Source organism: Dunckerocampus dactyliophorus, chromosome 9 (genome assembly GCF_027744805.1).
Source record: "Dunckerocampus dactyliophorus isolate RoL2022-P2 chromosome 9, RoL_Ddac_1.1, whole genome shotgun sequence".
NCBI classification, from domain to species: Eukaryota; Metazoa; Chordata; class Actinopteri; order Syngnathiformes; family Syngnathidae; genus Dunckerocampus; species Dunckerocampus dactyliophorus.
In genome coordinates this window covers 15,231,322-15,245,857 of record NC_072827.1, presented here as the reverse complement: position 1 = coordinate 15,245,857, position 14,536 = coordinate 15,231,322, and the positions used below count along the sequence as shown (strand labels likewise).

The window sequence follows — 14,536 nt, the reverse complement described above, 5'->3', positions numbered from 1 at the left end:
AACATACAACATGATTCAAATGAAAACACTCCAGCGCGTGCTTGAGGGGGCGCCTTTAGTGTATGCGTGTACGTGTGTGTGGGTGGGGGAAGAGTGTGTGTGCGGCCGCTTAATCAAGGACGTCATTTAACATGCGCACACAGCTGTCTGTATACGTTTGTAAACACAGAAAATGCAGACTCAAAATAATTTTCCCACCCACTTGCTTTGGCGACCTCTGCAGTGCGGCGCCCCGATGCAGGACACCCCTTACAAAATTTCCAAAACACAATAAAATACATTTATTTTTCACCTCTGTAATGTTATATAAGTATAAAATGTTAACCATTATAGATTGATAAGATTTATTGTCATTCAATTTTATACACTGGCTGACTGACGTGCGTCGACATACACGGTTGTCAACATAACCGAATGTGAAACTAACCACTGAATGGCTCTGGTAATAAAAACGAATGAAATATGTAATAATGAAAAGTGCATTCAAAGAGGCAGCATATTATTGCAGAGCAGTTCTTATTATTTAAATGATGGTGAAAAATTGCATCAAAACCAAATCAAAATGAGAAATTTATATCGCTGTTGCAATATTACAAGGCAGATGTTTTGTTATGTGAACAGAGTTGAAGTGTATACATCATTAATCATAGTTTTTCAGGGATTGCTTACTTGGCAGTCCAGCAGAGAGCACATCAGCGCAAGTACCACTATTCCATTCTTCCAGACACTCTCCATCTTCCTTTTTGCCATGCTGAGGCTGTTTAAAGATGCAGATCTGGAACAGAATAGAAATGAAAAATTAAGACAAGAGAGGAAAAATCATCTGCAGTCACAAATGAGATGGTGACGAGCAGCATGGCTCCTATTAAAAGCTAATGCAATCAACTTTGGGTTTCTTTTTTTACTGCCTTGGTGAAGGTTTACCCCTTTGTGGTTATGCTCCAAACTTAATATTATAATACTTTTTATATTTGCTGCAGGTAAAATATGTCAACATTTACCTAAAAGCATGTGCAACCATGTAAGGTGATCTCTCCCAAGATGCTTTTAAAAAAACAAACCCCATTATTGCTCTGAAGTGTTATATAGTAGAAGTTAACAAAAGTAAGTTTAAGGCATTTTTAACGGAACATAAACGTTAATGTATTTTACTCGCTTGGATTAAGTTTATAGTTTCTGCTTTATGGAGTAAAAAATTGCAAATATGACTGAGCATTAGAAATATGAATATTTCAAACAGAAATACAACCCGATATTAGGCTGCCTGTAAAAAGCAACTCAAAATAAACTGCATGTGCACGATATTGTCTTTCTAACCGATATCCGATATTGGCCAGCACTTCCTTACAGATACCCAGATCAATCAATACCAATATAGGCAGCAGCTCTTCTCTCAATCTAATGTCGGATCACATTTTTTGCCATGCACTTAACTGAGATGCAAAGGTTAAAATGAGGGCGGAATGATCGGGGAAAAATAATGTGATTGCAATTTGATATGGGGTCATGGAGGATTCAACTAGGGCAGCAGCATGACTACATGCCGCTCTTTCTGGAGGACATGGAGTTGAGGATCCAGGTTGAATTGAAGAGTGATTTAAAGAAAAAGACATTGTAGACTGAGCGATATAGAGGATGCAACCTGTCCACTACTAAGACTGACTAAGACTAAGGGCTTTGCTTAGCACACATTTTTATTTGTATTGCACAATAAACATACAGTATCAACCAAAGATTGTCTCTTGGCTATCCCTGCAGATAATATGAGTAATTCTACATTGTATCATTTATTATAAGTAGGTCTGCCACGGTAACATTTTTCTGGACGATAATTGTCCCACAAATTATTGCAGATAAACGATATTATTGTCAACATTATTTTGAGACTATTTTTTTCATGAATGTAATAATAATATACTGCTCCAAAAAATTAGAGGAACACTTCAAAAACACATCAGATCTAAACTGGGAGAAAAATTATCTTGAATATCTTTCCTGACAATAATTGGGTGATGTATTAGTAACAAAATGATGCCACATAACTACGGATGGTGTGCTGGGGGATCTCCTCCCAGATCTGGACCAGGGCATCAATGAGCTCCTGGACAGTCTGAGGAGCAACCTGGCGGCGCCGGATGGACCTAAACATAATGTCGCAGAGGTGTTCTATTGGGTTTAGGTCAGGTGAACGTGGGGGCCAGTCAATGGTATCAATCCCTTCATCCTCCAGGAACTACCTGCATACACTAGCCACATGAGGTCGGGCATTGTTGTGGACCAGGAGGAACCCAGGTCCCACTGCACCAGCGTAGGTTCTGACAGTGAGTCCAAGGATTTCATCCCGATACCTAATAGCAGTCAGGGTGACATTATCTAACCTGCAGAGGTCTGTACTCCTTCCAGGGATATGCCTCCCCAGACCATCACTGACCCACCACCAAACCGGTCATGCTGAATGATGTCGCAGGCAGCATAACGTTCTCCACGGCATCTCCAGACCCTTTCACGTCTGTGCTCAGGTTGAACTTGCTCTCATCAGTGAAGAGCACAGGGCACCAGTGGTGTAGTTGCCAATTCTGGTGGTCTATGGCAAATGCCAATCGAGCTCTACGGTGCTGGGCAGTGAGCACAGGGTCCACTACAGGACGTCGGGCCCTCAGGCCACCCTCATGGAGACTGTTTCTGATTGTTTGGTCAGAAACATTCACACCAGTGGCCTGCTGGAGGTCATTTTGTAGGGCTCTGGCAGTGTTCATCCTGTTCCTCCTTGCACAAAGGAGCAGATACCGATCCTGCTGAGGGTTGAAGGACCTTCTATGACCCTGTCCAGCTCTCCTGGAGTAACTACCTGTCTCCTGGAATCTCCTCCATACGTCCAGGTACCGCAGTGATGCCCTGGTCCAGATCTGGGAGGAGATCCCCAAGGACACCATCCGTAGTCTCGTTAGGAGCATGCCCCGACGTTGTCAGGCATGCGTACAAGCACGTGGGGGCCACACAAACTACTGAGAATCATTTTGAGTTGCTACAATGACATTTTAGCAAAATGGACCAGAGGCTGCATCATTATTTCACTTTCATTTTTGGGGTGCCTTTGATTTCCCCCCTCTATAGGGTGATCATTTTCATTTCTGTCAAATTATGTGGCATCATTTTGTTACTAATACATCACCCACTTATTATCAGGAAAGATATTCAAGATCATTTTTAGTTTCAGTTTAGATCTGATGTGTTTTCAAAGTGTTCCTCTAATTTTTTTGAGCAGTGTATATAGCAGGGGTCACCAACGTTTTTTCTTGCGAGAGCTACTTTTAGAAAATGAAAATGGCCACGAGTTATACTCATTTTTGTAGAAATGATTTTCATACCTTATTTCAACTCAAACAAATCAAATATGCTTGTTTTACCAAAACATTCACAAAATGCTGGTATCCACAACTTGCATTTTATGTTTCAGAATACATTTCTTTCTAGTGTTCTCACATTATTAACTGAAAACCTGAATGACAAGCAGGCCTGCGGGCGCCTCATGTGGTCGTGGGGGGCTACCTGGTGCCTGCGGGAACTGTGTTGGTGACCCCTGATATATAGCATAATCATGCGAGTACAACATATCAAAAGCAACTTCAATTTCTCAAGAGTATTTAACATTATAACTGGAACGTCAAGAGCTTTTAAATAAAATAAATCGAACAACATAGTACCGGTAAACAAAAAGACAGTAAAACCCCAATGAAAATAAAATGAACTCTCAGTCTCCTTTACCAAAAATTGCACTTACACTCAACAAAAATAGAAACGCAACACTTTGGTTTTTGCTCACATTTGTTATGAGATGAACTCAAAGATGTAAAACTTTTACCACATATACAATATCACCATTTCTCTCAAATATTGTTCACAAATCTGTCTAAATCTGTGATAGCGAGCTCTTTTCCTTTGCTAAAATAATCCGTCCCACCTCACAGGTGTGCCACATGACGATGCTGATTAGACACCATGATTAGTGCACAGGTGTGCCTTAGACTGCCCACAATAAAAGGCCACTCTGAAATGTGCAGTTTTATCACAGAGCACAGATGCCGCAAGATTTGAGGGAGCGTGCGATTGGCATGCTGACAGCAGGAACGTCAACCAGAGCTGTTGCTCGTGTATTGAATGTTCATTTCTCTACCATGAGCCGTCTCCAAAGGCATTTCAGAAAATTTGGCAGTACATCCATCACCTCATGTTCAGGATCATGCACGGCCCCATGTTGCAAGGATGTGTACACAATTCTTGGAAGCTGAAAACGTCCCAGTTCTTGCATGGCCAGCATGCTCACCGGACATGTCACCCATTGAGCATGTTTGGGACGCTCTGGATCGGTGTATGCAACAGCGTGTACCAGTTCCCGCCAATATCCAGCAACTTCGCACAGCCACTGAAGCCATTGAGTGGACCAACATTCCACAGGCCACAATCCACAACCTGATCGACTCTATGCAAAAGAGATGTGTTGGACTGCATGAGGCAAATGGTGGTCACACCAGATACTGACTGGTCCCCAGACCCCCCAATAAAACAAAAGTGCACATTTCAGAGTGTCCTTTTATTGTGGGCAGTCTAAGGCACACCTGTTCACTAGTCATGCTGTCTAATCAGCATCTTGATATGGCACACCTGTGAGGTGGGATGGATTATCTCAGCAAAGTGCTCACTATCACAGATTTAGACAGATTTGTGAACAATATTTGAGAGAAATGGTGATATTGTGTATGTGGAAAAGGTTTTCGATCTTTGAGTTCATCTCATAAAAAACGGGAGCAAAAACAAAAGTGTTGGGTTTATATTTTTGTTGAGTGCAAAACAATAATTGTTTTATGGAAAACAGTGTTTCTATTTTAACATTTTTGGGTGTCTAGAACGGATTAATGGATACATTGTATTGCCGTTGTTTCCTATCGGAAATGTTTTTTCTGTGTTTGTACCATTTGAGGTTTTAGACAGACCCATTGGAACAGACTAGTAACAAAAGTTGATGTACCAAAGGGGCTGTATTTCCTGAAAGGTAAAATAACCAAAGCTGAGTCTACACTTTAGTAACATACTGCTTTTTGTTTTCCAAAACAAAAAAACTAAAAAAAAAATTTTTGACCTACTTCTTTTACAAATAAAATCTTTAAACCACAATTCTTGCAACTACAAAAAAATCAATTCAACAACTTTGAAAATTGAATAAAACAACAGATGAGTTCCCCCCAGTTTGAATAAAAAGCAATTTTCAACATGCTAATTGCAGCTCAAAATTGGAGAGCAACAGTATACTTGAATATTGATCTTTTAAGGTCAATTTAACTTAACCACAAAGCAGCGTGGGCAGTGCACCATTATGTGTAGGGTCTCACAGAAGTGGTTAGTCATGTACAGTTTGATCGAGAGCTGACGTCAACTATTGCATCTGATACCTGGAAAACAGCTTCAGCAGAACAGCTGTTGTCTTCCAACCCGGTGCCAGAGCTCAGCCTGCACTTACCAACTCCCACCATCCCTAAAGAGATACTGCGTTGTAAACATCTCTCAGTGATTCAGGATGTTTGGCACCACGCACTCCTAAGTTCCGCTTTGTGGAATTCACATGTTCATTAGGCTGGTATAACATCATTACTGGCTCTCCCTCTAAAAGGAGCAGTCTTTACAAACAAGGCAAGCTAGGAAGACTGTATATTTGATAGTAATAAAGGAAATATTGTCTCATCAACAGTGCAATGGAGATATACTTATACTAGAAGGTTTCAAGGTCCCCCATGGTCCGACCAAATGCATACATTACCTTCCAAAAGTACTGGAAAAGCAAGGAAACATTCCTACATTCACTGTACATTTCAACACATTTCTACATTCCTCCAACATATGTCTATGTTAGTTCTACATTTCAACTTTCAAACATCCATCCATCCCTTTTTCTATGCCGCTTATCCTCACTAGGGTCGCGGGGGTTTGCTCGAGCCTATCCCAGCTGTCTTTGGGCGAGAGGCAAGGTACACCCTGGACTGGTCGCCAGCCAATCGCAGGGCACATATACTGTACTTTCAATCAGCAATTCAGTACAGCTTCAGCTGCTCAGCTTTCAAACTAAAGCTGCAACAATTAATGAATCGATGACACAGGGTTTCCGCTACATGTAAATTGATCGTGGCGCAGCGCCACGACAAAATAAAAGCCGGCACACCTTAAAAATTAGTTGTTTATTTTTTTAAACTTGAAAATAATATATATGCTGTATACTGTGGATACATATATAAATGATTACGGTATTTAGGCAAATATTGACCACAATTCATTTGAAAACAATTTAAAATATCATAAGAATGTTTCACTGCGCTTTATTTCGATAAGCATGCACCAGAACCGCCTGTCTGCCCTGTTGGCACTTGTGTATGTACTACCAGATAAAAAATTTCGTTGACGTTCCGTTTGTTTCTTATTATCGAGAGAATGAAAAATAGTCCATAAAATGTGTAGTCAATTTACGACAGCTTGTCGCAGGCTAAGCCTATCTATGCCAGCGTGTGTGAGTGCTCGCGTTTCAGTCTCATTCCACTTTCTAGTATCTTTGTTTACGCATTTTGCCTGGCTCTCACTGCCACTCTGGTGGCAGCTAGCTAGCTCATTTTTGTCCCACGGCTATTTTTGTCTCAGTGGCTATCACTATCATGGGATACATGCTAACTTACTTTTTTAAAGTGTCACTTGACAATCTTGCGCTCTTGTTATTATTATAATATTTATAGCCTGTCTTCATAAACACTAGTTGTGTGTCTAAATTGTCCGGCTTTAGACAGTGATGCTATCACAGGGGTCTCCAACAGGTAGCTTGTAAGCTAGCAGTAGCTCACCAGCTGATGTTGAGTAGTTCACCAAAGAATATTTGCTTCACGTCTTACTATTTTGCTTTATTAAACCATGACACCTGAGTTTAATGACAGATGAGCACACTGACCGGAGATGTGCTTTGTAAATAAAGTGCAACTTAAATGTTGGCAGTCACATAAAACACAAATAGCTCACCTCTCCTTTCTTTTTGTCAAAGTAGCTTTAATAGTGCTGCAAGCTGGATACACCTGTTCTATCATAACCCTGGACTCTGAATTCATACTGTTTCACATTTCATCTATTTAAAGGAGCACAGGTTAGGTTGGTAACCTTTGAATCAAGTAGGAAGAGCAAATATCAAATCAAATTACTACTCAAGACGAAACACAGTAACTTAGGAACAATAATAGTTGTTACATATCAGTGGTCTCTCCGGTCTTCTCTTGTTAGAATAATTTGAAACCTAAGCCAAATTGGCCCGAACGGTGTTATTTTGAACTAAAAAATATATTATTGAACAGGCATCAAATTAAATGTCAAATAGTACAGATGTTTGCACTTTTGTTCTAGTCACACCTAAAAAGTGAAAACCCTGTGATGAGTGCTTTATCCTGTTAATCGACAAGTATTTTGGTATTCAAATTTGCGTTTTTTTTTATTTAAAAATGTGAATATCTTCTGATTTCAGCCTCTCAAATGTGAATATTATTTCATTTCCTTCGTCATCCATGAAAGCAGACCTATGTTTGTGTTTTACGCAAAACAAGATATTCACACACATCAGTTTTGGCTTTGGAAAACAGTTATCAACCGTTTTGCCTCTTTTCTCTAATGAAACCATTGTTTGTGTTTTGGTTTATATTGATTTGGTCCGTCTAGGGCAGGGGTGTCTAAACTTTTTCCACTGATGACCTCATACTGAAAAATGAAAGGATGCAAGGATTTTTGATATTTTGGAAGCCAACACATGTAAATATTCTATGAAAGAGCTACAGCAGAGCAGCTAAGCGTATTATTTATTTTCTCATTTTCGCTGTTGTTTTTTTTTTCCAACATACTTCTTAAATAATTTTCAGGAATTTTCTTTTTGAAATATTCTGACTTTATTCCCTATTTTTTCTTTATTCCCTTAATATTATAACTTTTTTCCCCAACCAAATTTTCCAGAAATGACAACTTAATTTTGTTTTGTTTGTTTCTCATTATATTAGACCCTATTTTTTATTTCAAGTCAATGCTACTAAATGACATTGTATTTCCTCATAATATTATGAGTTTATTCTCATGAAATGACTTTTTTCTCGTGAGATTACCACTTTTTTCTCTTAATATTTTGACTTTATTCTCCGACATTTACAGCTGTTTTTCTCATTTCTGCTGCTGTAGTTTTCCAACTACCTCAACTTTCTTTTTGTAAATTTTATTATTGTAATTATGACTTTATTCCCGCAATATTTTTTACTTTATTCTTGTAACATTATAACAGTTTCCACAACCTACTTTTCAAAAAATTACCTCTTTATTGGTGGTTTTGGTTCTCATAGTTTTATGACTTTATAAAATTTGCAGTTTTTCTTTAATATTTCAACTTCATGTTCCTAAAATGACATTATTTTTCCTCCTAATATCATGTTATTCTCACACATTTGCGACAGTTTCTTGTTGGATTACAACTTTTTTCTGTTAATTACTTTTTCCTTGTAAAATTACTGCTGATTTTTCCATTTTTCAAAAAAAACAAAACAAAATACAAACGCCGCTGGCCACATATGGCCACCAGACCGCACTTTGGACAACCCTGACCTGGGGCCTAACCCAATATTCCATTAACCAGCTTCAGATTAATCAATTTAGAAAATAATCGGATTTCGACATTCATTCTGCATTTGAACATATTTCTACATTCATTCAACATATTTCTATATTCATTCTACATTTCAACTTTCATACATTTTAACAGCATTTCAGTTCCGCTGCAGCTGTTCAGCACTCACACACAATTTCTACTGAAACGATTTCCTCTACTTATTGTAGCCAAATGTTTATAGTCTTCAGAAAAAAATTTAAAGTGTACATTTACAGGGAATGTGTTCATTTTTTTCTTAAATGCCGGATGACATGCAGTCAAAAATAAACACAGGACGCAAGCACATGCACGCACACACACACACTATTTTTTTCTTGAGTCACTATCAGCCTTTGAAAAACAAACAAAGTTGACTCACTGGGGTATAGTGGTAAGTATCTTGTGCTTATTGTATCAACATGGGACATGAAAATATTCCATACAGGAAATAGCTCAGTTGTGATTTCTCCTGACCTTCTGTCCTTTTTGTAAACCGTGGGGGGCAGGAATTAGTTCTTAGACATTTTAAACTTACATAATCATAAAACTATGTAGCATCTATCTACACAATAATAGGTAGTATTTAGGTAAGGTCATGTTTGTAGTTTACAAAAGCACTCCAACTCTTGGTATGAAATTCAACAAATTTAAATCCACTTCGACCAAATACCAAATCAATTTTATTCTAAACGGCAACTGGATTTAAAAGGATACATTTATTGTTTCACTAGTTTGAAGAGTAGATACAGTGCGACATGTGGTCGTCGGCTTACGGCGTTCCGTAGTTAAGTATGCACTCCCATAAACTAATTAAAAATGTAATTTTGGTCCAAACTCAGCTGTCCTCTCTGCATGCAGCCACATACACAGTCAGGACACGTCATGTTCACTGACGGTCGGAAATCACACGACTTCAAACTACAGTAAACTACAGTACACTGCCAGGTCGCCCATTCTCTGAAAGCAGCCATAATAACCAAGCAGTGTAGTGGTCGTATTATTGAGATGGAAAGTTTGAACCTAATTTTATTCTTACATCGTTGTTCTTTATTGTTTACATACAATCCAAGATAGACTCAATTAACGAATTTTATCCATTCATACATTCAAATTCTATACAACTTTTTGTAAAATCTTTATTTTATGCAACACAAGGACTACAAATATTAATCTGTTAGACGATTAGGGTGTTGATCATTCTCACGTGGTGACTGCAGAACTAAAATCTATACAACACTAAATTACATCATGGAGAATTTTTATAGTTGGCATCCACTGTCACCCTGATGTTGGACACCATCCCAGTTTCCCTTGTACACGTTCCTCAAAGTGCACTTTATGATGTATTAACATCAAACATGCTCTGTGGGAAACCAGCTGTGGCGTGCAGGTGTTCACGTGGTGCATGAAACTATATGTGCTGAATTAAGCCACAGTGTGTGTGAAATGGAAATGTTTCTGTCACATTCATGATCAGATACGATAGTTAATATGTACACGCTTCAATAAGCCCAGAAGTTTTCAAATGTGGCATCTTTAAAAGCTTACAAACTGTATGTCGTTATCTGTGCTTGAAAAGAGCTTGGTTTGAAGAGGAACTCTAAAGCAGGAAGGATCAGCTTGGAAACACACTCCCTCCAAGGGTTTCCTCTCTCAGTCAACCACACCAAATATAGCTAATGGACATTTCCCCTGGGATCAGCTGTACATTTAGATAATCTCTACCATGTGACTTAAAAAAAAACCATATGGATCGGAATTTATCATCTTAGATGGTGACATTACTAATCCCAGGACATAAGAGCAGCCCTTGCAAAAACCTCCCACTTGCCAAAGGCACAACCAGATGTCAAGGAATACAATAACATTCCCACACAGATGTGGGGGTGGAGCCTTCCTCAACTCTCAATCAAACCATTACATCCGATGCACGCAATATTGTCTGCATTTACTCGTCGGTGAAGTTGTGCGTCGTTCACGTGGCAACAACATGAGAAATGCATAAATGTTTGGGTCGCTGCATTCATGACCTTGCTGCCCACAGTTCTGTGTTCCCAGGGAAAGCATGTGGACTGTGGCTATGGAAGAACAGACTTACTACAGTATATACACTGTTAGTATAGCTCCTGGGAAACTCTGGAAAGTGAGGCCGTGACCAGTGCTAAATATCATGCTGTAGAGACCACGGATTCCCAAGCTTATTGAACTAAGGACCAAAATTGGAAATGTGAAAATAAATGGCCGACAAGTAGCTTGAATTTGTTTACAAAGGAAACGTTCACTGTCATTAAACTCCTAATATTACCCAATGACATACTGTATCTAGAGCTGCAACGATGAATCGATGATTAATCGACTATTCAATTAATCGTTTTTTTCTTATTTCAGCCTTTCAAATGTGAATATTGTTTTACTTCCTAGGTCATCCATGAAAGCAGACCTGTTATCTTTGTGTTTCAGGGAAAACATGATATTCACACACATCAGCTTTGACTTTGGAAAACAGTGACCTTGTGTTTGGTTCATATAGATTTCGTCCGTCTACAGCCCAACCGATGGCTTGATTAATCGAAACAGCATGCTTCAGATTAATCGACAAAGAAAATAATCAAAATGGAAAAAAATAAGAAATATGAATAGTAACAATAAAAAAGTGGTTGCAGCCCTAGCGATATCTATTAATGTTGACCACCGTGAAGCCACAGGACTACATGGGATGTTGCCCCAGTTGACCAAGTCCTGGTTCCTTCCTACAACAACACTGGACTTTTCAGGATTATTGATCTGGCCAAATGCCAGGACAGTGTTCATTAGAAACGATATGCAAGACAAGGTGTATGAGGTGAATATGGTAAAAGGTCAAATCTGTATGCTTCTGACATTTTCAAGCTGCAAGAATCATATTGACTTTAAAAAAATCTGACGCACAATAGATAAGTTAATCAAGGTACGCGTCCATAAGGCGCAATTTTTCACTATGCTTCTGGGTGGTCACAAAGGCCATTGTGAACCTTTGGAAATTCTACATCTGGGTTAGGCCTGTCATGATTAGGAATGAGCCGGATACTCAATACAGATAGCACTTTTGCCAAGTACGAGCATGAAACGAGTACAGCTCGTCATTATCCGCAATCGTGATGAAGGAAAATCCTCATTGGGTAACTGCTTACGTATTCACTCTTCACGCACTGTGATTGGCCAGTCACACAAAGGGACCGGAGAGAGAGCCGTGCTTCTCACTCTTTCTCACACAGACACAATACAGGCAGTGACTCTCTGCTTGCTTGGCTCAACTCCAGTTCACGTTCTCCATTTCGCTCTATTTTGATTTGTATGATATTTGAAGTTAGTTGGTATACTTGTTTCGTTACGTACACGGTGCAGAAAACATCACTGCCATCACTGGATGTTTGCATGAATCACCGACTTCACACAGATCATTAAAAAATTATGAAATAATGAAGTCTTTCAGATTACTTTCACATATGCACAGTACACATATAGCTGAATAATAACCAATAAATATAGCAACTTCTGATCAATCCATGTCAATTTCAGACTTAAAATAATGTACTGATTTAAGCCCCACCCATTTCCTGTTAACCACACCCACTTCCTGTTTATGTCCCGCCCACTCCGAGTACAGACACGGATATAGATCATTTAGATACAGATAGTGGTGTACTCACTCATCTCTAGTCATGATAACAAATTTTGCTGGTCGATAATTGTGCTACAAATTATTGTTGATAAGCAATATTATTGGCAACATTTTTTGAGACCATTTTGTCATTTATATGGCATAGTAATGCGAGTATATCGTATCAAAAGCAATAAACCTCAATTTCTCAAGAGTATTTAACATTGTAATTGAAATGGCAAGAGTTTACAAAATAAAAATAAAAATAAACAAACATCATCACAAATTAAACAAACAAAAAAGCCCAAAAAATCCAATGAAATTAAAAAAGACTCTCAATCTCTTTCAGCAAAAACTGCACTTAAATAAAACTCACCATCATAACCAAAAACAATAAAAAAATAGACCTGTCTCTGTTAAGAAAAAACTCTCTGTTGCACTCCAATAAAAAGCACACACAATAATAACAATAAATAAAATGGAGTATCAAGTCTCTGTAAATAAAATTGCAATTGAATAAATAATGAAGATTGGGTATTATTCCTTAACAGGAAGGCTTAACATATAGCGAAGGACACTGTGAGTGTGCACCATTTGGCACTATGTTGTTTATATTTACTTTGCCGACCAAACGACTCTGTATGCATTGACTGTCGGGACGAAGGCTCTGCTGTCGGTGTTGTGCCGAGTTCTGCATGCTCCCCGAGTTCGGCATGCAGGTCGCGGTTAAAACCTAATCTATGTGACAAAGTCAGCTGGGATAGGCTCTGGCATACCCAAGTGAGGTAAAAAATGGATGGATTTTAAAATAATTTTAAAACTGGTATGCAGAAAATAGTTCACATCAATGTCCATATCCAAAACTGAAACAATGTCTTTATATTTTGACATACACGTGAACATTCCATTACTGCACCAAAACACGGAGCCAGTACCTTCTCATTTACCAAGCCAGAGAAGGAAAATACATTCCTTCCAGAATAAAATAAGCTGCATAACACAGACGATGACGGTGCACTATGATAACAAGCGTGCCACTCGTTGCACTTGCACATTCCCCTTCTGTATTTCTGTATTCGTATCGAGAGTTGACTTTGGAGGGTTAAGGGTACTAGGAGGTTTTATCATAGCAAAGGGATCCATTTCCAGGGGCCTCCTGCATGCGCAAGGGAAAAATTGTACAAATAGCTTGATAAAAATACACTGGTTAAAAATAAACCCAGCCAGCACCATCATGCATTGCACCTGCACAGCTACTTCTAAATCTCCTAGTATAAATCGTTTACTGTGGTTTCAAGCAAAAATTTACTTAACCAGCTAAGTATGTGCCGTACGTCTTTAACCTTGGGCATGCAGTGCAGTCTGGTGGGAAAACGCACTTAATTCCACCGATTCCTTCCACTACACGCACTGATACTTTCACAGGTCACTGGATTCCATTTGTCAAGTACTTACATAGGTAGACTGACCGACAACCTTCAACCATATATACACATTTTTAACCGGTTGTTCATATCCTCATCTTATTATACTTTTTTCCCCTCCTTCTGGTCATTAAAACTCTCTGCACGCCAGTACAAACACCATCACCCACTACTTTGTTAAAGCAGTTATTCTGACAAAAAATTTTGCAGAGCCAATAATCTTAATAATAATAATAATATTGATAATAATAATAACAACAACAACAAGCGCCAGAAATGAGTTTCCTCCGAAGGGTGGCTGGACTCACGCTAAGAGATAGGGTGAGGAGCTCGGCCATCCTGGAGGTGCTCAGAGTAGAGCCGCTGCTATTTCACATCGAAGAGGAGTCAGTTGAAGTGGCTCGGGCATCTAGTCCGGATACCGGATTTTCGAAACTTTTAATTAAATAAATGCTTTTTTCCAAACAGTCCAGAACAGTAACACGGCTAGTTAAATAGTAGGTTACCGGAAAAGTCATTAATAGCTGTCTTCATCCTCTTCCTGGGGACTAAAACCACTAAAGTCGTCTTCTTCAGTGTCGGAATTGAAAAGCCTCATAATTCCTTTGTCACACACTTTGTCAGTCCCCCTCTCTCTCTCTCTCTCGTTGTCACTCTTGGTGTCACTTTTTTTCAATGCGTCAGCTTTTCACGCTGCCATCTCCAACGTCTCACCATCGATTCATTGATGTCAAGCTTACATGAGGCTGTTTCCTTCTTTGACAGCCAAAT

At 39.0% G+C, this 14,536-nt stretch overlaps 1 protein-coding gene across 1 annotated transcript in view; it reads right to left on the bottom strand.

The window, feature by feature from the left end:
- The window catches only part of calcrla (calcitonin receptor-like a), a 34,656-nt gene that overhangs the window by 13,687 nt on the left and 6,433 nt on the right, over positions 1 to 14,536 (bottom strand). Inside the window, exon 2 of the mRNA XM_054787242.1 lies at positions 670 to 775. Coding sequence (XP_054643217.1) covers positions 670 to 750 — 81 coding nt within the window. The 5' untranslated portion in view covers positions 751 to 775. The remainder of the gene's footprint in view (positions 1 to 669; positions 776 to 14,536) is intronic.